Source organism: Abramis brama (assembly GCF_963993115.1).
Source record: "Abramis brama genome assembly, chromosome: 8".
Lineage (NCBI taxonomy): Eukaryota > Metazoa > Chordata > Actinopteri > Cypriniformes > Leuciscidae > Abramis > Abramis brama.
Window position 1 is genome coordinate 26,184,755 of NC_139970.1, and position 27,635 is coordinate 26,212,389.

The 27,635-nt window shown below is 37.1% G+C and overlaps 1 protein-coding gene and 1 long non-coding RNA gene across 3 annotated transcripts; both read left to right on the forward strand.

Moving 5' to 3' along the window:
* Positions 1-4,960: 4,960 nt before the first annotated feature.
* On the forward strand, positions 4,961-27,334 carry LOC311087904 (melanophilin-like). 2 transcript variants are annotated; one of them, XM_084121410.1, is made up of 7 exons: positions 4,989-5,038; positions 6,593-6,732; positions 20,261-20,482; positions 21,407-21,546; positions 23,801-23,842; positions 24,986-25,078; positions 25,829-27,334. In XM_084121410.1, exons 1-6 carry the CDS (start codon positions 5,018-5,020, stop codon positions 25,015-25,017), a joined length of 597 nt encoding a protein of 198 aa, XP_083977536.1. In that variant the 5' UTR covers positions 4,989-5,017; the 3' UTR covers positions 25,018-25,078; positions 25,829-27,334. The 2 variants fall into 2 exon arrangements, with proteins under 2 accessions (XP_083977535.1, XP_083977536.1); XM_084121409.1 differs by having other exon boundaries at positions 4,961-5,038; positions 24,986-27,334.
* LOC311087905 lies at positions 14,975-19,718 on the forward strand. The gene is made up of 5 exons (XR_014607373.1): positions 14,975-15,065; positions 15,329-15,413; positions 16,454-16,520; positions 18,187-18,314; positions 19,129-19,718. It is a non-coding gene; the product is annotated as an uncharacterized lncRNA (long non-coding RNA).
* Positions 27,335-27,635: the final 301 nt, after the last annotated feature.

Consider the following 27,635-nt stretch of genomic DNA (forward strand, 5'->3'; position numbering starts at 1 on the left):
ATACTTTTTTACTGTCCACCTCTGCCTGTCACCTATGTCCAACTAAATGTCAGGGTCAACTGTATACTGAAAAAAAAACGCTTCAAGAAACAGTTGAAAAACAAACAAAAATCCCTATACACACACACACACACACACACACACACACACACACACACACACACACACACACACACAAACACGTGTCTATATATATATATATATATATATATATATATATATATATATATATATATATATATATATATATATATATATATATAATGAAAAAAATTAACAATTAAAATATACTATACACTCTTCCTATGAAACAGTTGAGAGTCTGAGACTATAAGGCAATCAATTTAAAGGCGCTGTACTTCAGGACCTGTATTGTAAACATACTGTATGTCACAGAGGCTTCATCCTTTGTGCTGGTACAGCTCAGTTTAAATAGCAGATGTCAATTCAATAGGAATATCAGATATCAGGGTTTGTTTCATATATTACTGAAAGCAGCAGAATGGAACTTTAAAGTAAACGCAAACAATGGTTTGGGTTTTATCACAGTCTTGACACACTGGACTATCTGAATGTTGGAAGTATTGCTTGACTTAAATGCTTGTATAGTTAAAACATTTTAATGGTGGGTTTAAACCTCCATTTACCTTTTCATATAAAAGTGATGCACCGAACAAGACTTGGGTAACTGGATGGATATTGTGGAGTTCAGTGAAATTCCCTGATCAGAGTTTCCTCTGCTTAGTCATGGACTATGCTGAATCACATGTCCGCAAACCAACCTGCAGGAAGTAAAACTAGATAAAATGATGATTGATGTGTAGTTTATTATTGGGGCCATTTCACTGTAATTAAAAGAACAAAAAAAATACAGCAGAGAGAAGACTGGAGAATGGGAAATGATGTCTTGCATGAACACATACAGCGACTCAATAGGTGCATGTGCTCTAACCGCTAGGCCATGACATTCTTTGAGTCAGTATCAGCATGTTTGTGTGCACATACTTTTAGAAAAGTTTTTGCCAATACCACATCAAATGGCAAGAGTCAAATGATTTCCCTTTACTTCCTAGTCTGTCAGTTACTCTCTGCTCCTTTATATCATAAAAATACATTTAATCAGCAATATGCATGCTTTGATATGTGCATTCTGTTTTTGAGAAAGTAATAAAGATACATGAACGATTGCAATGACAATGTTACATTTATTTGCAGTTTTCTGTCTGTTCTGCTGCTACACTGACATGGAACCAGGTGGAATACAGTTTTTCGTTCTAAACTATTATAGCCTGCTAGATCCAGTAACGATAAAAAGTAAATAGGTACAATCATTGCCAATTTTGCAAATAGCTTGTTTACCAAGCAGTGTTGGCTTGCACTATAAAATTCACCAATGTTCGTCCAGCTATAAGAACTACTTTAGCAAAGAATTTAAACAAAGGTGTCAGTGTACTCTGAAATCAACAAACTCTTTTGAATGCCAAATATTCTAATGTGAAAACAGCAAATCTGTTTCAAAGGAAAAATATCAAGCTACAAGTTCAGCAAGTTTCATTAACAAGACTTTGAGAGTCTAAATCCTTTTCTCTTCAACATGAGCTGCGGTTTTCTACAGTTTTACACAAGGCCAGGTGGGCACAGACCATCAATAAAGATGATTCACAGATTGCAGATTAGTTCCAGCTGGACACAGGCTGCACTGAGCAACACAAACTAAACTGAGTAAGGAAGTTTGGTCTAAAAGGAACTGCAAGACTCTGATGCACCTAAAATGAAAGCAGAATCATCATAAAGGACATAGACTTTCAGATATGATATATCCATCCATTCCTTTATATTAAATTTAGCAGCACTTTTGCTGAACCAAGACATCTAAATGAATTTGTAACTGAGACTGAGGTTCAAAAAGGCACCAGCTGTCCTCATGAGGAGACCCTATAGGATTGTAAGCAAAGGGTCAAGACAGAATGTTCATGTAGATCGCAGCTGATCATCTGATTGTGGTGGTGGGTCGAAAACCCTTTCGAACGAGACCATCGTTTCTCTCTCTCTCTCTCTCTCTCTCTCTCTCTCTCTCTCTCTCTAATTTCTGTAAGACTAAATCAGATGAAATGGATTTTCAGAGATGGCTGGCAGCTGTCCGCACCATGTGCAAAACACATTTCTAAAATCCTCCTTTCACCATAATCTTTTCCTTTTTCTCTCTCTGGACAGTTCGAGGGGTAAATCTGTTTTGAATTTGACTTCAGCATTTTAAGATTCTTCCTGTGGTCTTGCAGCCTAAAGACAAAAACACTGGCACTAAACAAACCGGCACAGCCAAAGCTTTAGGGGAAAAAATATGCATATACTGAGTCAGGATTACACGTTTTGATGAGAGAAAAAGCTGTGGTCGCATACTGTGTCCAGATTTGCTCTGGCTATAGCTAAAGTTGTGACCATTTTCAGCAAATCTGTTATAAATACAATAAATCAATAACAGCACTTATGCTCTATAAATAAAAACTGGTGTTATGATTTTTTTTTCTCCATCAAAGATAACATACAACCAGGCCTTTGTTTCTAATCTGTTTTCTAATCTGTTTCCTAATCTGTTTGCTGTACACAGCTTAGAATAGGTTTTTGCTACATGAACAAGAATCACTTTTTTACCCACTATTTAACAGACTAAAAATCAGGAATAAAAACCCCTGTGTTAAAGTCCTTGGCCCTCAGAATGGTCTAAGTGCTTACTATGTATCAAATCCCCCGTTCCAGCTGCCAGCAGCAGCCACAGTTTAACCCTCCCTTGTTGCTTCATTGACTCACCAATCTATCTGAACAATAAACTCGATTGAAATCTCACTGGGTGTCCTGTACAGACAACTGCTGTTTTAAAATTCTGAACTTAGTAACCACGACTACGATGCCGCAATGACTAATGCCTCATAATGCATACAGTATTCAGGGCTGGAAATGTAGTGAAACTGGGTGTGATGGAACTTTTAGAATATACTGCAGAACATAAGTCCTGAAAATGTGCCTTTGAAAAAGACAGTGTGCTTGAAAATCTTACTCATTTTTTCCATGAAGTATATGTACTGAGACTGGAAATTAGAATTTCCATGATTAAAATGAATCATGCCTAATGTTTGTTTGGGAAGGATCACAATCGTTAGGCATAACATTTCCCTCAACTCATGTCCAGCTCAAACGGAAAGGTTTTTGTGTAAACTGAGAGAGTAATGAGGAAAGTGTGTAGTACAGGAAAGAAACTACATTGGAGTAGTGTACTCTTAATACACATACATTGCAGGCAGAGTCCTACGGCGAGGCAGGAGAGCAATAGAGATCCATTCTCTATTGAGTATCTGATCATGATTCTGTTCTACTCTATGCTCTTGAACCAGATGGGCAAGCTAAGATTTATCAATTAAGACTGTTTGTCTTGATGTAGGCCTAATGAAGGTTCAAAAACATGGGGGGATTCTACAGCCTAAGAGCCATCATGATAGAGCTCCATTCATATAACTTTTTTTAATGCTACATGCTGTACAGTATTTTTTTTAAGTGTTCATTATAATGAGAACAAGATGCATGTTTGTAAGTTAAATGTTACTGTATGTTTATCTTGCATTTCATAACCTAATCCGCAAAACTCCATCAGCAAACATGCTCTCAAATAAAGTTACATGAGCTCATTTGGTTCAGTAAGGAATTTTGCTACTTCCTCATGTTTTGTCTAAAACTCATAGGCGTCCCTTTCTTGTCTGTGCCAAGTCTGTGTCAAGTAAACAAAAAACATACAATTTCCTAAAGCAGAATTAATTTCATGTGAGGCAAGATTGTGTCTTAAAGTATGGATGTGATGTAATGTAAATACAATACATGAAGGTAGAGGCTTTGTGACTGAGGCCAGAGTAGGCTACTTTATTAAAATATTACCAAAAATGTGATGGATAGACATACAGTTATTTTAATTTAATTTTTCAACAAAAAAAATCCAGAGGAAATTATGGGTTGTGAAAATCGGATGGAACCTTAAAACAATAAAACCCACTGAATAGACTATATGTTTATCCCACAAAGCATCACTGTCATTCATGTAGAATGAAAAATGCCATCTACCACTGCAACGTTTCAGAAGCCGTTAGAGATGTTATTTCTTTTCTTTACGGCAGAGGGGGCTGTTCTTGCTAACAACCTCTTCCAGAGCCACATTCTGCTGACAGTTCATTATATATTTTATTTAAATTCTTAGGCTCAGCACAACATGTATCTTGGTTTTTCTATATGTACGTGTTTATATGCATTTATATGATACAAAGAATTACCATGATTTAACACTTCTGCCTTTTACCATGTCAGTCTACATTTTGCATAAATCTTATAGATCATCAATTCAGTTCAATCTTGGAAATATAAAAGTCTCCACTTTTATATCGCTCACTAAATTCAAGATTTATTCTCAACACAAGGAACAAACCAAGCTTCAGGATGTGTAGTATTTTAGAAACCTGCAGGTAGATCTTTCTGAACGTAGTTGTGGCTTGGGATTTGTCATTTTCCCAGTCATGAATAGAAGCCCCTGTATAAAGAAAATGCAAATGGTTGAACCATTTTACATGCATTGCAAAAGAATCTAACTTGGGCAAACTTAATCAGAGTCACCAGTCTAGAATGAATATTTTTTTCCGGTTGAAATAACGTCATGCGATAGGCACTTTTCCTTCCATGGTCAGGCAAAGGCAATAACTTTTCAATTTTCAAATTTCGTTTTGTGATGCAAACATCGATACTTGTATGACAAGTATGCTACTAAAACAAACTTGGAACACAAGTTTGAAACCTGTGACCATTATGCTGATTTAAGCTTTAACAATGTTAAAAGATTATGCTGTTTCAAAGAGAACTCTGAGGTGGGGTTGAAATATTTCACTGGCCCTTCCCATCCCCATAGTTAATTGGACATGTGATAAACACAGCAGTTTGATTTTCTGCCTGAAACTGTTCAGCTCCAATCCAACTGGACTACTACATGCTGCTGAATCAAGTTCAGGTAATTTATATATATATATATATATATATATATATATATATATATATATATATATATATATATATATATATAGTTGTTATCAGGCTATATAAATACAAAATCTGTATAAAGGTCCTGTGTACACTTTATAAGTGTAAAATGATGATTTTGCAGCATTCCTCTAAATCCTTAAGTGTCTTGAAGCAAAGCTTGCCATAGCTATGTATCAGGTAGTACTTCTGTTAGGCTATATATGAAGAAAATACCATGCCTAGAGGGCTGCAGCATTATTTCTTATAGCTTAACAATAAACCAGTTTTCCGTTGTATAAAGACTTTAAGGGCCAGCAGTAGGATATAAGAGCTTAAGCGCAGATGTTCAGTGGAATGGCAGATACAGTGTGAACCCATTCCAATAAATAAAATACTATAATTTTAGTTTGTACAATGTTACAAAATGATTCTACATCACCTCAATTATTATTTTTTAAATCATTTTAATCATTTCCCTAAATATTATGTAGGCTAATGCAATGGACTGGATAATAATATATTTTTCCACAATATGTGTGTTTGAAACTGTGCTTTTTATGCAAAATGTCAACAACCCCAACCCTTTCCTTTAGCAGAATGGCAAATCAGGTGGAAAGACTCCTTGTTGCTTTAATGTCATGAACTATTCAGGAAAGGCAGAGAACTTGAAAACAGTATAACTTGTAGAGCACTGCTGATTAGTTGCCCATGTTGCAGTTGAGAAGGAATTAATGCTTCTTTGAATTAACATTGTTTAACTGAGCATTTTCAACTCATCATTGTAAAGGGAAGATGTTAACATCTTTCTGATAATTATGTCATTGGATTTAAAAATCATTTTCAGCTGCTCGTGAACAGCTAGTCACATGGCTACATAGCGATTCAAGTGTTTAAAGGAAGGACAAATTAAATGACTGATTCTAATAGGCTGATTTGTTTATACCATTAAACAAACTGATGTTGTTTTCTTTTAGGAGGACTAAAAACATCCCTTTATCTGCAAATAGACAATGTCAGACACTTTTTTACCCACAAGCTGCACATTAGTAATAATAATTCTAAGGTTCAGAGATAGGGCGTAAAATGTTTATAAAAAAAATAAACAAAAAATAAAAAACTGTCTGATAATTTTTGTTTTAAACGATATTAAAACCGATATTACATTTTTACAATTTTCAACATTTTAAGACATTTTTACATTTTACTTTTTAAGTTTTAAAGTAGAAAGTATTTTAGGCAGTAGATTCAGCCCATGACAGTCTAATGACAGAATGAAAAATGCAACATAACCATTCCGTTAACAAATAAGCTCACTCCCAAATATTGTTGTATAATAAACCTTTGAAGTGGCAATTCATTCTTAAGCAAATTATCTTAAAATAAACTTTGCAACCTGTGAGAAGTAAATTACTTGTTTAAACTAGCTGGGTGCTAGCATGCAATTAATGAGGCAGAATATTTGTTCTGTCTCTGAAAACTACTCTACACGTTTGGTAACAAAGTGGCACTGTGGTTTGGTTCACTGGCTTCCTGATTCTACCAGATGAGATTCAAGATGATGCCCAGCAGCAGCAATGGGAAGAGTTTGGATCTCTCCAGGCTGACAGATGACGAAGCCAAGCATGTTTGGCAGGTTATCCAGAGAGACTTCAGCCTGCGACAGAAAGAAGAGGACAGACTAGGGTGAGACACCCATAATCACATTTATATGGCATTAACATCCAGTACAACCAACTGTAAATATTTTTTTACTATATGCATGCTGTACTGTATCTTGGACATTAAGAAACAGAATCATTGATCTCATCTTCATATTGTGGATCTGGTAAACCTTAAGTCGTGTGCTGGTTTTTGCTTACTAAAGGTCTTCTGCAGTCTGTTCATCTGTGATTTATAATTTAACTGAATCTGTGGAATGTCTGTCATTAATTTATTTCTGCTTGAAAATATTTATCTCAGGAACAGTTCCACAGCACTTAGCCTTATGTGAACCCATTTAAAATAAATCTGAAATCATTTACAGCGGATAACTTATTATGAAGAGAATATCTTTAAGTACTGTAGGTTACTTTACTGTTGATACTTTATTAAAGAACCTTCAAACCACCAAAAACATGTATATTGGTGCAATGCTCAAGTATGATTATGTTTGTGTAATGTCAACAACAGAGAAGGATATGAGTACACTTCATCTATTCTGGAAGATCAACTGGCTTTAACCTCTCTATAGTGTGAAAAGTGATTCACTAAAAACATTCACTAAAGTTCAGTTAATTGGCCTTTTTTAATCTCTTTTAAGAAGTGACTTAATGACTCAGCTAGCCAAGAAAATGTCTTGTGAATGCAGAAAGTCGTGGTTATATAACGTACATCCTATCTTGTGAGCCTTCTGTCTGGACCATAACCATCCGATTTTTTAATCCTTTTATAATAAGGTCACGGATGTGATCCACAGTCACACTTACAGACATGTGGTACTACTTGTTCACGCCACTTGCATGTCTGTCAAGTATTACATTTATAGGCAATGTTGAAGAAAAAAGCATGTAAAAAGCTATTCCTGTGACAGGCATGATATTCATTCCTATGCTGTCTTTAATTTGTTGTGATGATTACTTTATGTTGTTTGTAAAAAAAAAAAAAAAAAAAGCAGAATTTTTAAGCTTTAGACTCCTCAGACACTTCATCAACAGGCTGAGCCCATGTATGTCTAAATTCCAGTCATTTTAAAATAGGTAATAGGATTTGTCTCAGAATTTTGAATAACATCACATGACTGACATTTTTCTCTCAATTCTTTAACAGTTGGAAGGCAAAGGCTATAGCTCAAAATAGTCCCGTGGAGACTTTGTTGTAATTTGGGGATGATAAAAACCTTGGAAATAGGATGTGGTAATGCAATGTTACATTCACTTATGCATTGCAAACTTCGATTTCATTGAATGTTTAAGAAAAAAAACAAGTGCTAATCTAAGCAGATTAATTGTTTAAGGCAATTAGAACTTTCATAATAATTATGTTGTCTGTTACTATGTTTCTGTTTCATGTTCAAGCACTATGGCTTAATTAGATCTAATTCACATATTCAAAACCAATAACATGATTATAAAATAAGGGGAAATGTGGGGTGAAATATGCATGGGGAGAAATATTATTGAAAAAGATACAAAAAATATATATTTTTTTACAAATTTTAAAAATAGTTCTTCTCTAATCTTCTCTAGTTTCATGTGTCTTTTATGAATTGATTATGCTGTAATGTAAGATATTTGACTTACATGTGGTGCTTTTAACTTTTGCCAAATAAAAGTTGAAAGAGCCACAGGCACATAACCATTCAACATGTGGAGGAAAGCTCTTAGCTGGTTTCTTCTTAAGAAGAGCAGCTTTAGCAGAAATTACTTAAATATCCAATTTTTAATGCTACACAGCTGTGATACAGAGAGGTCATTGTGCTAGAAGGCCATCACTTTGGCCATAAAGCTTGAAACCTGGCACATTAAGAATGGAGGTTTTCAAAAGAAGACTAGAGACCATTGGATAGAATGTGGAGTCATTTCCTCTCTCTCTCTCTCTCTACACTGACTTGTGCTGATGATCTAAAGCAATCTGGGCCTAGTTGTTCAAAAGAAATTCGATCGGATTGATTTCATCTATCGGATTGAATCAAATCTTGAAAATGGGTTGTTTAAAAGGAAGAAAAAAAAGGTTTTTGAAATCGAATTTATAATAAAGTCTTGGTTTCTGAATAAAACTTTCAATATGTGTTGTTCTAAACATTTTAGTAAGATTGGGATACCTTTAAAAAAAAGAAAAAAAAAAAGATTATCCTGAAGGTAGATTCAGAGTGGATTTTAGGAACAAAATGTAATAAAACATTAAAATTGGTCCAATATAACAACATTTGTATCATGTATATAGTCTGTACACTTTTATATTTTGCACTTGATTTGTTATAAAGTGATAAAGTCGATAGACATAGGTGACCTTTTATTATTTCAGTGCAGTAAAGTATCAAACAAAAAAATAATTATTTAACTGTAATTTATTATTACTAGCCTCCAAGCACCACAAGCTACACCCCAAAGCAGAACATCAGAGCGTCGGATTTTGTGGCCTGCTGCCAACAAAGAGTCAGTGTGGCGACAGTTTGATGAAGATGTTGATGCAGCCCTTGAAGCAACAGCCAAGGGTGGTGTGGACCAGAGGCTCCAACCCATGAGCACGTTAATAATCAGCATCGCTTCAGTAAAGTTTGGCGGCAAAGAACAACGCGCCACCAAGACGTCTACTGCGGCATCAATTCCGAACTGACGAGAGGTCAAGATTACCCAACACAGACAAGAGCTGAGGACACTCAGGAGCCAGTACCGAAAGGCAAGCGAGGAGGAGAAGGTAGCGCAGTGCCTTCATTGCAGATCCATTCGGTTTTACAAGGAAGCTGCTGGGAGAGAAACGCAGTGATCAACTCTCATGTCCTGAGGAGGATATCAACCGCTATATCTGCAACACCTACAGCGATGGCATGAGGGAGCAAGACTTTGGTCACTGTGCAGCCCTTATATGCCCACCTGAACCTAGCACCCTCTTTAACGTCGACGAACCCACCCTTAAGGAAGTCAAAGATGTCATCAAATCTGCCAGAACATCAGCACCGGGCCCAAGTGGAGTCCCATACAAGGTCAAACACTGCCCCAGGCTTCTGGAACGTCTTTGGAAGATTCTAAGAACCATCTGGAGAAGAGGGAGAGTACCTCAGCAGTGGAGATACGCAGAAGGCGTGTGGATTCCCAAGGAGGAGAATGCAAGTAACATCGAGCAGTTTAGGACAATCTCCCTCCTTAGTGTTGAGTGCAAAACCTTCTTCAAGATTGTTTCCAATCGTCTAATGGGATTTCTCCATAAGAACACCTACATAGACACCTCGGTGCAGAAGGGAGGAGTCCCAGGGGTCCCAGGGTGTATGGAACACACAGGGGTGGTGACACAGCTGATCAGGGAGGCACAAGAGGGCAAAGGGGACTTGGCAGTGCTGTGGCTGCACCTTGCCAATGCTTATGGATCGATACCACATAGATTGGTGGAATTGGCCCTGAGCAGATACCACGTCCCAGAGAAGATTCGAAATCTCATCCTTGACTATTATAACAACTTTAGTCTTAGGGTGTCCTCTGGGACTTCAGTATCGGAGTGGCATCGTCTGGAGAAGGATATCATTACAGACTGCACAATCTCTGTGTCTCTGTTTGCACTGGCCATGAACATGCTTGTGAAGTCTGCGCAAGTGGAATGCAGAGGTCCACTGTCCAGATCTGGCACCCGACAACCACCGATTAGAGCATTCATGGACGATCTCACGGTTACCACAACCACAGTGCCCGGATGCAGGTGGCTTCATCAAGGCCTCGAACAGCTCATCACTTGGGCAAGAATGAGCTTCAAGCCCATGAAAACCAGGTCCTTGGTCTTGAGGAAATGAAAAGTAGCTGATCAGTTCCGCTTCATGCTGGGAGACACCAGAATTCCATCAGTGTTAGAAAAACCAGTGAAGAGCCTGGGCAAGCTCAACCTGAAGGACACCACTGCACGGCAGGGTACCAGCGATGACCTCAACACATGGCTCTCGGCAATGGACAAGTCAGAACTTCCTGGTAGGTTTAAGGCCTGGATCTACCAACATGGCATCCTCCTTCGTCTCCTCTGGCCACTGCTAATCTACGAAGTCCCAATTACCACCGTGGAGGGCTTTGGGCGGAAGGTCAGACGATTTCTGCGCAGGTGGCTGGGCCTGCCATGGAGCCTAAGCAGCATTGCTTTCTTTGGCCATAACATCCAGCTACAGCTTCCCTTTAGTAGTCTGGCAGAGGAGTTCAAGGTCACCCGAGCCAGAGAAGTCCTGCTCTACCGAGACCCTGGTGGGCACGGTGGCTACTGGGCGGGCCGGGCTTGGTAGCAATCCCAAGCCGTGCTTCAGCAAAGCCAGAGGAAAGGAGAAGCGGAAGCTTATCCAGGAGAAGGTACGAGCCGAGGTGGAGGAAGCTCGTTTCAGCAGAGTGGTGGGCATGTCCAAGCAGGGGGCCTGGACCAGGTGGGAGCATACAGCTGGCTGTAAGATCACCTGGGCAGAAATCTGGAAAGCGGAACCACACCATTTTAAGTTCTTGGTCCAGTCAGTGTATGACATCCTCCCTAGCCCTGCCAACCTGTTCACCTGGGGCCTGGTGGACTCACCTGCTTGCCAACTCTGCCAGAAAAGGGGATCATTAGAGCATATCCTCAGCTGATGCTCAAAGGCCTTGGGAGATGGGCGTTATCGTTGGCGCCATGACCAGGTCCTGAAGGCAGTAGCAGATGCCATCTGCACTAGCATTAACATCAGCAAGCAGCATCATCCAACCAAGTATGTAATTGCCTTTGTCCGTGAAAGAAAGATAGAAAGACCCAAGGGGGCCTGCTCGCAACAGCAAGAGACTGGCACCTCCTGGTGGACCTAGGGAGACAATTGAGGTTCTCAGAAACCATTGCAGTTACATCACTCTGACCGAACATGGTCTTGATGTCCGCGTCAAACAAGCAGGTGGTGTTACTTGAACTAACTGTCCCCTGGGAAGATCAAATGGAGGAAGCCCAGGAAGGGAAGAGGGCCAAGTACGCTGATCTGGTAGCTGAGTGTCGGAGGAAGGTCCGCTGTGAGCCTGTTGAAGTGGGATGCAGTGGCTTCGCAGGCCAGTCTCTACACCGGGTCCTGGGACTCTTAGGGATTTATATTCAAGTACTTACTGTGTATTAGTTTACAAAGACAATCATCAGAGATGAACCAGTAAAGAAGTTTCTAACAACTGCATCCCTTATTATTGCATGTATATTTGTTTGTTTGTATTTACTTGTCATGGGTCAGATGAGGGTCTGACTGTTACGCCTAATAATAAATTGAAAATGGAAGGGGATTTGGGTGAGCCATTCCATGTTGCTTTGAAAAACCGGAACAAAAGTTAAATGGTTTACCTAAACTAAAATGTTTACCTACACCGGTAACACTTTATTTTACAGTGTCCTTGTTACATTATGTTACATATACTTACCATAGTAATAACAGTCAATTATGCATAATTACATACAAGTAACCCCTTAACCAAATCCTAATCCTACCCTAGCCTTTAGTAAGTACATGTAGTTGCTTAATATTACTCAGTACTTAAATATATAATTACACTGTAACAATGACACCTTAAAATAAAGTGTAACCCCTAGACCTACTGATTTCCAGATATATTATTCTAAAATTACACTTTTTAAGAATTGGGCCTTTATCAGCTGAAACCCCACTTTGCCCATTTACAAACTAAAAATCTGTATTTGATTCCAAGCAAAATTTTCCATGTGATGCTGAATTTACAATGCCATTGTTAAATATTTATGGCACTGATTGAATATTTTTAGACAACTGTAATGAATATTTAACAAAAAAAGTTATGTTATGACTTTCAATTACTGATTATAACAAGGATTTTGGATACTTACGATGTTTTCATTTTTCCCCTCTGATCTGAACTGATTCAGAGACTGATTGATTGGTTGATTGACTGATTGATTGATTGATCGATCAACCGATCCAATGGGTGCCGCTAGAACACATTCACACACACAGCAGGATTTTGAATCGCCACAGGTCCAGATATTTAGCATGCCAAATATCTCACATGGGTCGGCAATTCTCTCAGATCGCGTCTTTGATAATTCACTATGTGATTGTCACTCACATGAACGAGCACTGATTTGCCTATGATTTCGTGCTTTTGTCGGCAATCTCACAAAACCTGTCGGCGAGCGAAAATCGGGCCTAAAATTGTTCAGTGTGAACGGCATAATAAATATGCTTTGGCCACTACAAACGATAATGAACGAAACTAAGAAAAACTGAAAAAGTTATTTTTAAATAACCATGCAAGACACCTAGCTGTTATTAAAGGAGAAGTTCACTTTTAAAATGAAAATTCTGTCATCATATAATCCCCCTCATGTTGTTTCAAACCTGTATGAATTTCTTTCTTCTGCTGAACAGAAAGGAAGATATTTAGAAGAATGTCAGTAACCAGTTTTTGGGTCCCATTGACTTCCATAGTATATTTTTTTTAATATTTTTTATTTTTCCTACTATGGAAGTCAATGGGACCCAAAAACTGCCTGGTTACTGATATTCTTCTAAATATCTTCCTTTCTGTTCAGCAGAAGAAAGAAATTGGGTTGGGTTGGGTGCTTGAGCACCTGCCCCTTTGCCCCTTGGTGTCCAAAGTGCCCTTTTGTCAAGGCAAAATGTCCTCTCCTTTTTTTGTAATTAAAGGCTCTTTTGTGGATGCCTGCCCAATCTAACTATTAGTAAAATTAATGAATAATAATTTACCCGTAAATAAAATGACCCACATGATGACCTTTCACCTGACTAACTCACGCTGCACGCACATTTTTTTTTAATTTCGCGCGGCTATGCGCACTACCAGAGGATATCTTCAAATCTGCGGCTGCTGGTAAGTGGCGTTTCATTCTCAGCGAAGTGATTTTGATGTTCCTTTACTTATTATTATTATTTTACAAGGACGACGTGAGCATGCAGAGATGTTGTTTATATTGCTGTGTGTAACGTTAGGCTATAGAAGTAACTGTTTTCCTGAATGCCATCAAGATTGAAACCGAGACTGATTTCATAGCAGGTCAATAAACAAATAGTTAAAATTAAGTCACAATTTTTGTTCTGTTTCAGCAGAGAAAATAGTTCCAAACAAAGATCACAGCAGAACCATCGCGCATCTCACAGCAACACTTGTTGCATTACTGAATGATTCAGCATTTTGAACGAATCGGTTGAGTCAAAGATTCAATTACCCATTCATAAACTGCCTCATTCTGAATAAATCAGCCGTTTGAATGAATCCTTTGAATGAATGACTCAATGACTCGCTCATTAAGATGGTCGCCTGCCGTCTCCTACTGGCGGTTAAGTTTCATAAAGTATCATTCTTTTCAACATTCCTTATTTGTATATTCAAAAATATTTTAAATAATCCAAATGAATACAGTTATAATTTTTCAATGTTAATTATTTAATTTGATTGGTAACAGCCTAGTGTCTTATTATTTTAATTGAATATATTGATCAAATTTGAGAATTTGAAATGAAAGATGGAAAGATGAAAGATACATTTAATAAAATTAGTGGAAAAATGCCCTTTATAAAAGGTACAAAAAATTAGTGTTTTCAAACAGTGATGTAATGAAACATTGACAATTTAAGTTTGAAGGGAGAAAAGCCTCTGTTTAGGCTATTAAGGAAATGTAATTTTGCCAAAAGAAGAACTTTTATTTTAAATAAATGTTTGTTTTAAATCAGCCTACTTCAGTGTGATATGTTACCATATTATCATGCTTAACACTGAGAATTTGAATAATTGTAATGTGATGATTAGATGCAGATATCTAAATCAAAGAATATGGGCGGTTTTGCGGGTGGAATATTTATTTTTAACAGTGGATTCGGGTGACTCAAAGTGCACCAGATTAATGAATTTATCTTTAAAATGTACAAAATTTTCTTCCGGGGGGGCATGCCCCCGGACCCCCCTACAGATACCAAGCTCCACCCACAAAAATAATGTGGGAAACACATTAGGCCATATGATGATCTACAAAAAAATACACATTTAATTATCTTATTATTAAAATACATTATTAGGATTTTTACCACCGCCGCCTCATTTTGAGGCTGGAAAAACCCTGTTACTGTATTTTGATCACACACTCTAAAAAATGCTGGGTTATTTTTTAAACCCAAATGCTGGGTTGAGCATTTTGACTATGTTGCTGGGTTATTTTCTCCGTAATCAGCTGACAATGACCCAGCATTTGGGTTTGTTTTGGAAATTGACCCAGCGCCTTCTCCCGAGTCGCGCGCTTTTGTCCACACTGTTCAAATCACTACGTCAACAGGAGGACAGGAGGTTCAAGCAGGAGCGAGCGTAAAGGTGAGCAACCCTGTTTTATTACAACTTTCCTAATGTTAAGTAACGTTAGTCAAAGAAGTCAGAAAGTCAACAAGAAGTTATGTTGAAATGAACTATGAATTATTGACGACGTCGACGTCTGTCGAACTAGCGACCGTTATGCTAACGTTAACGTTACGTTACACATAACATTCATTATTTTTACACGGTCTGTAATCAATTATTCCACTTATAACACGGTCACAATGTCTAAGTACAGTTGTTGGTGTCTGTTTTATCTCCAGAAATGTTGCGGGTTACTTGATTCGGCGGTGTTGGATGGATGCAGTGTAACGTCACTGGCTAGTGGCTGGATATGCTAAAGAAGCTGTAAGTCTAACGTTACCTATTATTTAACTGTGTTTGTTAGTCATTTTCGAAAGGTAGCTTTACATAAAATATTGAATTATGCTGCAGTATGTTCTCTGTGTTTGGGTGCGTGCGCCTTAATTCAATTTGGCTAAGCATTTCTGCAGAAAACAGTGATGTCATCGTCCAGCTCAGTACAATTCTTATCAAAAACTGTCATTGTTCATTTTAAGTCAGTTCAGTGTTGCTTCAGTTACGTTCAGAAACTATGTAAAGATAATCAAAGTATTTACTGAAGTACAATTTGGTCTTAAACCGGCTCTGAAAAAAAGAGTCATTCAGTTTTCAGTTCAGTTCAGTTCTCATCTGATATTGTCAGTGCGATTAAATCAATAATATTGTTGAAAATTAAGTGCCCCTAACTAAGCAAGCCAGAGACAACAGTGGCAAGGAACCCACACTCCATCAGGTGACAGAATGGAGAGGAAAAAAAATTCTATTTTTAGGAGGAACCAAGCTTATGTATTAAATAGCCTAATACAATTTATTATTTTGGTTTGTCATGCAATTTGGTTCACAGTCATTAAAATAACTATGATGATCATTGAATCGTGAATGATTTAAAAAAAAAACTGCCAGGAAGAATAAACATTAACAACATTTATTTATTATTTTTACTTATCTTGAAACTGCAATCAAATAAGTCAATGGGCGCAATGGGCAATTGTTATACCGATAGACTAATACATTGGAATGAATAAAAAATATTCTATGAAATATCTACAGGTAATTTTATAAAATAGTTTTTTAATTATACACAAAATTAACATTTCTTCTGTTTACAGTCTTGTGAATTAACAATAGTTAATTAAGGTGTTAAAAATTATTTAGTCTATTTATTTTATTTTTTTAATTAAGTAATGATTCATTCAAATTATTTATATATATATTTTTTAAATTAACTGGAGCCAGCATAAAAATTAATTTTAAAAACATTGTATAAGACATGCTAAATTTGTAAAGATATTACTAATCAGATGTTTCCTTCTTTTCTTTTACAGCAATGGACTTTTTTGTTCAACAAATCTCCTCAACTGGAGTCTTGAAAGCCTCATTGAAAAATTGCTGGTAAATATGTGATGAACAATTTTGCATTTCAAATTCTCTTTCTTTGTAGGTAATCTTTTTTTTACAGTTGCATCCAGTGCCAACCCTAACCCTTAAAGGGATAGTTCGCCCAAAAATGATATTTAACCCATGATTTACTCACCCTCAAGCCGTTCGAGATGCGTATGTCAATCTTTTTTCAGACGAACACATTTTCAGTTATTTTAGAAAATGTCTTCGATCTTTCAGTGGTTATAATGTGAAGCAATGGGGTTCACCTCCTTCAAGTCCCAAAATGTGCATGCATCCTTCACAAAAGTAATCCATCCGGCTCCAGGGGGATAAACGAAGGCCTTCTGAAGGTAATCTGTGCGGTTTTGTCGTAAAAATATACATATTTAAAACTTTATAAACGAAAATAACTGGCTTCCGGTAGCGGTCGACGCGCGTTCATGGAGATGGATGCTGGCGTATGACGTAGGACGTAGCGTAGAAAGCGTCGTGACGTAGAACGAACGTAGAGTTTTGTTTTGCTCTGCTCTCTGGCTGCGCTGTCACGTTCGTTCTACGTCACGGCGCTTTCTACGCTACGTCCTACGGATTACTTTTGTGAAGGATGCATGCACACTTTGGGACTTGAATGAGGTGGACCCCATTGCTTCACATTATAACCACTGAAAGATCTAAGACATTTTCTAAAATAACTGAAAATGTGTTCGTCTGAAAAAAGATTGACATATGCATCTCGAACGGCTTGAGGGTGAGTAAATCATGGGTTAAATATCATTTTTGGGCGAACTATCCCTTTAACAAAGTTTGCTACACCATTCACAATAAGCTCAAAAACATGAATGGCCAATTTACTTGTCCAAGTACAAGCACATGACAAGACTTAATGTCAAACCATGTAGGCCTAAGGGTGAATTTAAATCAGTTATATTGTAGGGCTGGCATAGGGTACCACTTCTGTGCCTAGTCGTTGTCCGTGTAATTTCATAGATAGCCGTGCTTGTTTGCCCCTTTCTTGGTTTAAGGCAGTGGTTCTCAAATGTCCTGGGACCCCCATAATTTAGGATGTCTCACCCAATTTAAATTTTGCAGTCTGTACTAATGAGCTGAATCAGGTGTGTTAAATGAGGGAGAGATACAAAATGTGCAGTGGTATGGGGTCCCCAGGACGGGTTTGAGAAGCACTGCTTTAAGGGATCGTTCACCTGAAAAGGAAAATTCTGTCGTCATTTACTCACCCTCATGTTATTACAAACCTGAATGATTTTCTTCTCCTGAACACAAAAGAAGATATTTAAAAAAAATGTTGGTAACAAAACAGTTAACAATAGCCATTGACTTTTATAGTACTTTTTTCCTATTATGGAAGTCATTGGTTACCGTCAACTATCTTGTTACTGACATTCTTTAAAAAATCTTTTTGTGTTCAGCAGAAGAAAGAAACTTCAAAAAAAGTTCCAAAAAAAGGTTTGGAACAACGTGAGGGTGAGTAAATTTGCATTTTAAGGTGAACTATACCTTTAATAACACTAAATGTTTTCAGATTACCAGAGTACATATTTAACTGTTCTATATGTAATTTCACTCATTCTGAGTTGACCTTAGTTAGAAATGCACTTTGCTTAATTTAAAAGCTGATGAACGAACAAGTTCTAATTTGCCATTTTTCTATTCTTAGATTCCAAAGGCATACTAGCACTTACAATCCTGCCTGTGATTCTTCCCCCGCCTGTGTACAAGATTGGCCACAAAACCTTTCGGCCAACTATTCAAGAGACAAGAACCTCATTCATTGATGTACAACCGGTAAGTAAAACAACAGGGGACAAAAAGAGCAGGCTCATTTCTTTACACCTGTTTGTAGGGCTGCACGATAAATCGTTTTATTGCTGCTTGAATCTGACATGCATTTCATTTTCTCACAACTCTTTAAAGGATTAGTTCACCCCAAAATGAAAATTTCCTAATAATTTACTCACCCCAATGTCTTCCAAGATATCCATGTCTTTCTTTCTTCAGTGGAAGAGAAATTAAGTTTTTTGAGGAAAACATTTCAGGATTATTCTACACAGAATGGACTTTAATGACAACCAACTATCCCAACGTTCAAAGAAGGTTCAAATGTCCATCTCAATGCAGCTTCAGAGTCTCTACACAATCCCAGTCGAGAAATAAGGGTGTTATCTAGCGAAACCATCAGCCATTTGTGGTTTAATAGTATATAAATGTTTTTGTTTTTAAATGACCGATCGTTTCGCTAGATAAGACCCTTATTTCTCGACTGGGATTGTGTAGAGACTCTGAAGCTGCATTGAGATGGACATTTGAACCTTCTTTGAACATTGGGATAGTTGGTTGCCATTTAAGTCTATTCTGTGTAGAAACATACTGAAATGTTTTCCTCAAAAAAAACTTAATTTCTTTTCCACTGAAGAAAGAAGACATGGATATCTTGGATGGCACTGGGGTGAGTAAATGATTAGGAAATTTATATTTTGGGGTGAACTAATTCTTTAAGTTAATTTAAGATGGTATTTAACTAATTTAAGACTGCTCTTATAAAAACCTAAGACACACTTTTAAATAATTATGTGTCTGATACTGTCTTTCCCTCATTTAGTCTGGAACCAACATGGTGCTTTACCTGGAAAGGCAGAGAGAAGCAAAACCCTCCCCCTTTGTCTTGGAGCTTGGAATGGCTGGACAGTTTTTGGTGAAGGGGAAACTCTGGAAAAGTTGACTCAGTTTTTTTTTAATCATTTTGTGAAGATAATTTTTAGCTAGGCTATTTTACAATTTATAAGTATAGAGTTTCATGTTTTTATTTTGCTACACAGGACTAAATGATTGCTTATTTAAAATGAATTGCAATGTATGTACTTACTGTTTATACGCAGAGATGTGCCTCCTATTTGTGCAGCACAGGACTAAATGATTGCTTATTTAAGTGAATTACAATGTATGTACTTATGTGTTTTTTATTGTATTCTTTGTGAATAGAATCTTAAGCTGTAGGCTATTTTACAGTTTATAAGTGTAGAGTTTTGAATTTTGAGAATCTTACCATTTTATAATATTTTAACATACCAACATTTTAGCACAAATGATTTTTGTGGGCCTCCGTTTATGTTGCAGATGTCTGGTTTTTTTTTTAACATGAATGTATTTATGATTATATTAATTTCCTGGAATAAACACTTTAATTGAATCAATAAACAGTAGTGTTATTAATATTTTTTTATTTTTTTATTCGTTTTTTTTGCAACCTGTAGCATGAGGGTTGTTTGACCCAGCACTGATTAAAAACAACCCAGCAGATGGGTTAATGTATAAAAACCCAACCTGCTGGGTCAAAATAACCCAGCATGTGTTCTGTCCAATATTTACCCAGCGCTGGGTTGCCAAATAACCCAAATTGGGTTGTTTTTAACCCAGCATTTTTTAGAGTGCAGCCCTATTTAAAGCCTTGTTCCATGTGCCCCCTTTTATACTTTGAGCACCTGCCCCTCCAGAGGTCTCTGCACGGCCCTGGTTACGAGTTGGAAAAACACGGGTTACAGGTTGCCTGGAACGCGGCATAATATCAGTGATATTCTAGCAGTTTCGTCAAACGATATTTCATATTTAAAATACGTAATTTTACTTCGTCGATTGCAGTTACGTTACGATTTGGACAAGAGACCACAACTTAGTTTTACACACCTCAATGAAAAGAATCAGCATGTAAGCCATGTGAATCTCTCTGTATGCAGGGAACTCAAGACCAAAATACTGAAAGAGGATACAAAGAGAGAGCTGCTGGAAGATCAGCCTAAACTCAGTGATTCCCTCTGCATCCGCTGTCTGCAGCCCTTCAAATTCCTTGTCAACAGCAAGCGCCAGTGTCTGGACTGCAAACTATTTGTCTGCAAGTCCTGCAGCCGTTTTAACAAAAAGGACCGCGGTTGGGTGTGTGATCCATGCCATATGTCCAGGTGAGCACCTGACAGACACATGCCTGTGATTTCTGATTTGTATCCTTGTATAAAGGAGCAACACACAGGACATAAAACAATCATTACGAATACGTAAAAAAAAAAAACGTGTAAATTGTCACATTCAATACAGTGGGACAATTTATGTAAGAATGGGTTTTTAAACTATTCTGCTTATGTTTCATGTAGGCTATAAGGCCCACGTTTTATACTGTTTTTTTAATACATATTGTTTGAATGCTTTAATTGATGACTCATCTTCACCAGTTCTGCTTGCACTTAACTAAACCACAACCATAAAAAAGTTCACTTCCTATAAATAAACTTTATTAAAAAACTTTATTAAACTTTTATGCATTTTCACTTATGCTGTATATGTACTACTCTAGCAAACTCTATTGATACAAATGTGGATTTGTGAATATTGTTGGCCAGTGTTGGTGGGTTAACAACATTCTTTAGTCTTACATTAACACTATTAGTTCACAATAAAGCATGACCTCTCATGTCTTATTGCTTAAGTAAATTATGTTGTATGTAGAAGAAACAGAAGAACCAAGTAGAAATTACATCACAATACTGGTGGTAGATCCAGCCTATGAAATGACAATATTTTTTAATGATCATCACACTCTCATGGCAGTAACTATTTTATATTATGGTGAATTGGTCGAATTTTGGTGAATATGATCTCATTTGTTCTTTTTCGTACAATCCTCTTATACCCCACCGACGGTTAGGTTTAGTAGTTGACCTTTATGCTTATGTTTGTTTTCTAAAATAATCATACGTTTCAATACAAATTACGTCATACAAATTCATATAAAATCACCACCTCTTAAAATAGTTATGTTTTCTCATGAAATCGGGTTGGATTGACAGAATAAATTTTGTTTTTCTTGTTTTTTATCTTTGTTTCTACAGAATCCTTAAGATTGGAACTCTGGAATGGTTCCATGAGAATGTACGCACTCGCTTCAAGCGTTTTGGCAGTGCAAAGGTCATGAATTCACTTTTCAAGAGGCTGAACAGCGACCGTGCCTGCTCTCAAACTGACCTGAGAGGTAGCCTGTTTAAGGTCATTCCATGAGACTCGAAACCTTCCCATTATATACTGACCCTAAAAGTGGAATCATGCGCATCAAGCAATCTTGATCATCACATATGAACTTAATTCTTTAGTTTAATGAACAAGAATTTGCTCATTTGTATGTACTTATATACGCTAGGGTCTGGGGATCCGATTTTGTTTCACAGAGCTTGGACTATCCTGAGCTGAGATATTGAGGTTTCCATAAACATCCGTAAAACCCAAAATTTGTTGTGGTCCATGACACAAAGATGGTCCCATGTGGTTAAACCAAGTAAAAAGAAAAAAAGGTGGTTTTCCAATACCAATACATAGTAGAGGTAATCACTCCCAAAAAAGTCAAATTAAATGAAAAATGGTCAAGCAACCTCCATTAGACCACTTAAGATGGATTGACCCGCAACTTTATCCTCTCATTGTATGCTGCATTCTATTTATTTCTACAGATTGAATTCTAATAGAAAAACTATCCGTTTAGAAAGTCAGTTAGTTATTACAAAATGAGATTTGATTCTTACTGTGTCATCTGTTAATGGAAAACAATTTTTGAAGCAATGTCTGACAGATGACTTACAGCGGAACACTGAAGGCAGAGCTTAGAGGAGAGAGGCCCTCATAACTTTGAGGGATTTAGTGAGGGATCCAGGCGGAGAGAGAGAGAGAGAGAGAATTGGCTGGGCCGAATCATCCATGTGATTTACTTTACACAGTCACATGTCTTCTTTTTCTCAGTGCCTGGACCCGAGTGTCTCTCTTTTATCCAATTTTCTATCTGTCCTGAATACAGAGCTCAGCAAGAAAACATTGCTGTTTGGGTGAAATGAGATTAACAATGTTCCATACAAATATGTTACAAAAAGATGTTCTAATTATATAATGTTTAAAGACCCACTCCGATGAAAATCATGTTTTTCTAGGTGTTAACATGTTCTTGTGGCATTTTTCTGATGTTAGAGGACATATCTTGAGAAAAATAAGTTCAAAGTTGTATTTCTGAGTATTTTTGCATTCAAATGGCTGTGAATCAGTAGCAGACGCTAAAATGCCAGCTAAAATAGACTGGAGTTGTGACGTAGTAACTCCACTGGGCGGTGCCACAAGCTCATACTCCCCTCCGCCCCCGCCCGCGCGGCTCAGGTTCTGAGGAGTAGAGAAGACGATGGCGGATCAACACCTATGTGCGGTAGCTGGTTGCAATGCTAACTGTACGTTCACACCGCCGCCGACTTGAGCGGCAAAGAAGCTCTGGCCGCCCTGTCAAGGACGCTTGTCAAAAAGTACGAGGAAGCTTGTTGACGCTTTGGCCTCTCTGACGTAGCAGCATTCTTTGTTCGATCATGGGAGAAGAGAAGTGTCACACCATGAAAAGTAAACAAAATAAACAAGCAATACATTGACACTAGAAACATTTTATAATGACAGCATTTGTATAACCGTTTTGGTCACATTATTATTTATTATTATTAATAGTGAGTGCGCGCGCGCGGCCGAGGCTCTCTCTCTCTCTCTCTCTCTCTCTCTGCTATCTCTCTGCGTTCTTATATGCCCTGTCAAGCGCGCCCTGTTAAACTGGCAGGACTTAAAAACACATGCAAATGATAAACTTTCACTCTGATGGTTAAACTGCAATTAATCCGATAATGATAGGAAACCCAGCAACGGCGATGATCAGCTTCTCCTCCGTTTTCTCGGAAGCTCAAGTCGGCGGCGGTGTGAACGAGGGGGAGGGTCGTCTCCGTGCCAACGGCTCCCCCCACAACGCAGAGGCGAATTGCTAATGAGCTACTGCCGCTCTGCTGAAGCAAAGTCCCAGAAAACGGCACAGGTTTTGTGATTTTGGCTAAAAACGGCATAATCATCATTTAAAGACCACTGAGAATGTTTAAAAATAGCTCAAAATATGATCGGAGTGGGACTTTAAGGGTGGGTCACACTGGTGAATAAATGCCAACAAATACCAACACAATACTTGCTGTTTGAATTGAAATGTTGGGAAATGTAGGCTAAATGTTGTGTTCATACTACTCCAAAAAACAACAACGTGGTTAAAACACCGATCCAGCAAAAGCCCAACAGCCATTGATATTTGGTGTTTGGTAACTAGTGTAGTGTGGCAGTGTGAACTAGCGTAAGTTGAAGCCACTATTTAATTCCTGTTTTGCTTTCTGTAACCAATCACAGCTCATTTTCTTTCTCTTGTCTCTCTCTCCCCCACCCCCATCACATAGAGCCTCGAGACGATGACACGCACAGCATGCCTGAAGTTCACAGTGAGTTTAAAAAAAAGTCCTCTTTCTTTGTGAAATAAACATTATTAAGTTGAACACTGATGTCATGCAAGAATCTAAAGTAATCAGTGAATGTCTTTCATCTGTCCAAACAATACAGCAGCCATCTGCTCTCACATTATTTTTAAGGCAGGGAACAGGGGTATCCATATATACAATACAATTTCAAATAAATGTATTATGTTTTAAAATAATAGCTGTACACAGTAGTTTTGTGAGTCCATGACTATAGCTATATGACATTTTAAACTAATTTTTAATTTCAGGAAACATGCCATAGGATTTCAATTTATTTATAATTTACAACCCATTCTAAATGATGCATCAAGGATTTACTTTGTCATTCTCAGTAATATAGGTAAATCTGATCAGTGTTATCCAGCAATATAACAGTACCTGAAAACATATTAAATAATTCCCTAATTCTTCTCTATTAGAGGGTACTTCTCTATCTGACAACTTATATATTTGGAGCTATAATATATACCATCACTTATATATACCATCCCTTAAACATCAGAAACTGATGTTATTAGAGCACAGGGAAAACCAGAGGCAGGACCAGTACGCATTATAGCGTGTTAGCAACAGTAAATCTTAAACAGTAGTGCAAGATCGCCCTCTGCTGCTCAAATCTTATTTTAGTTTTAACGGGTTAGTTTAGTTTAGTATTTGAATATGGCCTGAATTTTCCCTTGTTCTCATTATATGATTTTGACTCTTAACATTGTCACCTGGAGGTGGTTTTGTAATTCTACAGACAGAAAGCTAGTTTGAAGGCCATGCTCAGTCCTTGTTTAAATCTTAATCTCTTTGTTTAGTTTTATGGGCCTTTGAGAGTAGGCTAGACAGGGAAGTAAAGAGAGAACAGAATTTGGGCATGAAGCAGGCCAGATCCGAACCTGCATGAGCACATTTACTATCCACTCTGCCAGACAGTGAAACCTTTTGTATAACCCTTCTGTACTAATCATAGTACAGCTATTGCTTATAGAGATTCTGTAGATCTGCCTGTGTTTAAGATGGATGGATGGATGGATGGATGGATGGATATTGGAACTACACTGTTACTGTTTTTATGGTTGAGTTCAAACCAAAAACAAACCATTTTCTTTCTCTCTTAAGATGAGAAAAGGCAGACGGCTTCTTCCTGTTGATCCTCTTGAATTTAATATTGGCTTTGAGAACTCCGCTTATTCCCAGCCTCCCATACTTCTGGTTCGTATGTTCTGTTCTTGCACATCTGATGTCAGAAATAAGCAAATATTGTGAACATATAATATAGCAAACACTGAAATACTGAAGTGTGCAAGAAAACACTACCACACTCAGTTGCCACAAAAAGTACCTTAAATGGCAGTGCCAGCTGCTTTGAATTTTAAATTGTTAGGAAAATTACATTAGATAGGCAAATAAAGAATAAATGGTAGCAGTGGTGTGAGAAATTTGTGATTTGTCCAACCAGTGTGCTAAACAAATGCTGTAAAGTGCACCTGCTGAGTATTTTCTGATTGTTAACAGTGATAAGAGTTGTGTTTAAATATTGATTGTTTCTTCACTGAAGCAAATCATCACAAAATTAGTCAAGCCAAGGTTAAAATGACAGCTTCTGGGTTTGTTTCCTTTTTATTTCAGTACAGACTCTTGTGAACTCTACTGAATTGTATACTAGACAGTATTTAGGTAAAATAGTACATTTGATTTAATTTGGTAAAATATGTTAACATTTAATGTTTTTTTCCTACTGTCAGTGAGGTTTAGGCTACTTTGTGCTGGGAATATAAACCTAAGACACTATAAACGCAATACTACATTTTAAAAACAAACAGAAAAATTCAGGAATTGAACAAACAGGACAAAATCTTTGCCTGGACTGGTGGATAGACTCATAAATTCCTCTTTATTTCATTTCAGTATTTACATTGAAAAAAAAAAAAACATGAGAAGAGTTTTGTTTGCTCTCTGTAGATGACTGCACACCATACCTAGAACAGAAGATGACAAAATCTCGTTCCCTCTCCAAGATGAGCCTCTCTTCAGCTGGCAGCTATGGCAAGCCATTTTAACATTTAAAAGCTAATTTTGACTATCCGGAATTAACATTGTAGATATCAACAATGTCTTTCTGACTAGTCGTAATTACATTTTGGATAGTTGGAATTGTCATTCAAGATATCTGTAACGTAATTGTGACTAGTCGAATCGACAGATAGAGATATCTGTAATTCAGTTTTAACTAGGCAAAACTGAATTACAGATATCTGCAATGACGTCATTGAAAATGACATTCAACTCGTCACACATCTTAAATGACAATTGCAGATATCTGTAATTCAGTTTTGACTAGGCAGAATGAAAGTTAAAGATATCTCAAACGTCATTATGACTAGTGCAAATTATTGTGCATGACGTTGCTCTATTTTAGATATCCATTTCCCCTCCCCGCCATATTCAAAGAAGTGGGTTCATTTCCTTATTTCTATGAATGGAAGAAGAAAGAAGCAGTCATGGCGTTGGCTGTAATCGGAAAAAAAACACCAGAAAATGATTTTTATATACAAAAAAAAAAAAAAAAATGTTGCAATACTATGTTTATGATCATGCTTAAAAGGTTATTGTTGCCGTAAGATTTATGCGTGAAAGAGATTCACACTAATTCACTTTAATAAAGATGCTGACATGCATGCTATTCTTGCCATGGAAGTACAATAACATTAACTTCCTTAGATGAGAAAAAAAGTTCTTAGTTCAGATTAGTTCTTATTTTTTATTTTATTTTTTCAGTTTGAAACAGTATCTAACAGCATTAAAAAGACGATTAAAAACTCTGGTTGCTCCGACATGGTGCTAATCAGTGCTAATTAAAGTTAACAGTTAACAGGTGCTATGTGATTTGATGATTTGAACAACATACTCTGCTCCCGCCTAAAGTGTGATGCATACAGATATCTGCAACGTCATTTGGCCTAGTCAAAACTCTAATTCAAGATATCTGTAATTACATTTTGACTAGGCAGAATGAAAGTTACAGATATCTCAAATTTCAGATATCTCTAATCAAAATTAATTTCAAGATATCTATAACTTGATAATAGATATCTACAATTAAATTATGACTATCCCTAACTCCAGTTTAAGATATCTACAACGTCATTTTGACTAGTCATAACTCCAGTTACAGATATCTACGTCATTTCGCCTAGTCAAAACTTAATTTAAGATATCTGAAAAGGAACATGTAGATATCTTGAATTGAGGTGAATTAAAGATATCTTGAACTGGAGTTATGACTAGTCAGAATCAAATTGAAGATATCTCAAACTAGAATTACAGATATCTACAATTCAGTTGCAGATATCCGTAATTCACATAGTGGATATCTGCAACTGAATTGTAGATATCTGTAATGATAAACCCCATACAAATGAATGGCAAAAGTGACGTCATTTGTCCTAGGAAGAATGTCTTTGTGGATATCTGAAATGTTCTTTTTGACTAGGCAAAACTGAATTACAGATATCTGCAACACATATCCAGTCTAGCTTTTAAATGTTAAAATGGCTTGCCATAGGCAGCGCTAACTATCCAACGTGATCTCATGAGAATACGTGTGTATTTTTACGTAAAGTGTAGCCTAGTTCTACCATACGTACATTTATTTACGTTTTATACACACAGAAACGTATAATACTGACGTATTTACAGCACTAAAACGTATAAAATGCACGTAATTGACAGCACAAAAACGTATAAAATGCACGTATTAAACAACTTT

Coding starts and splice junctions, on each gene's coding strand:
- LOC311087904 (XM_084121409.1), top strand. CDS start 5,018: ATGCTGCTGAATCAAGTTCAG. Junction 21,547..23,800: donor CTCTCAAACTGACCTGAGAG/GTAGCCTGTTTA, acceptor CCCATCACATAG/AGCCTCGAGACGATGACACG. Junction 23,843..24,985: donor CAGCATGCCTGAAGTTCACA/GTGAGTTTAAAA, acceptor TTCTCTCTTAAG/ATGAGAAAAGGCAGACGGCT.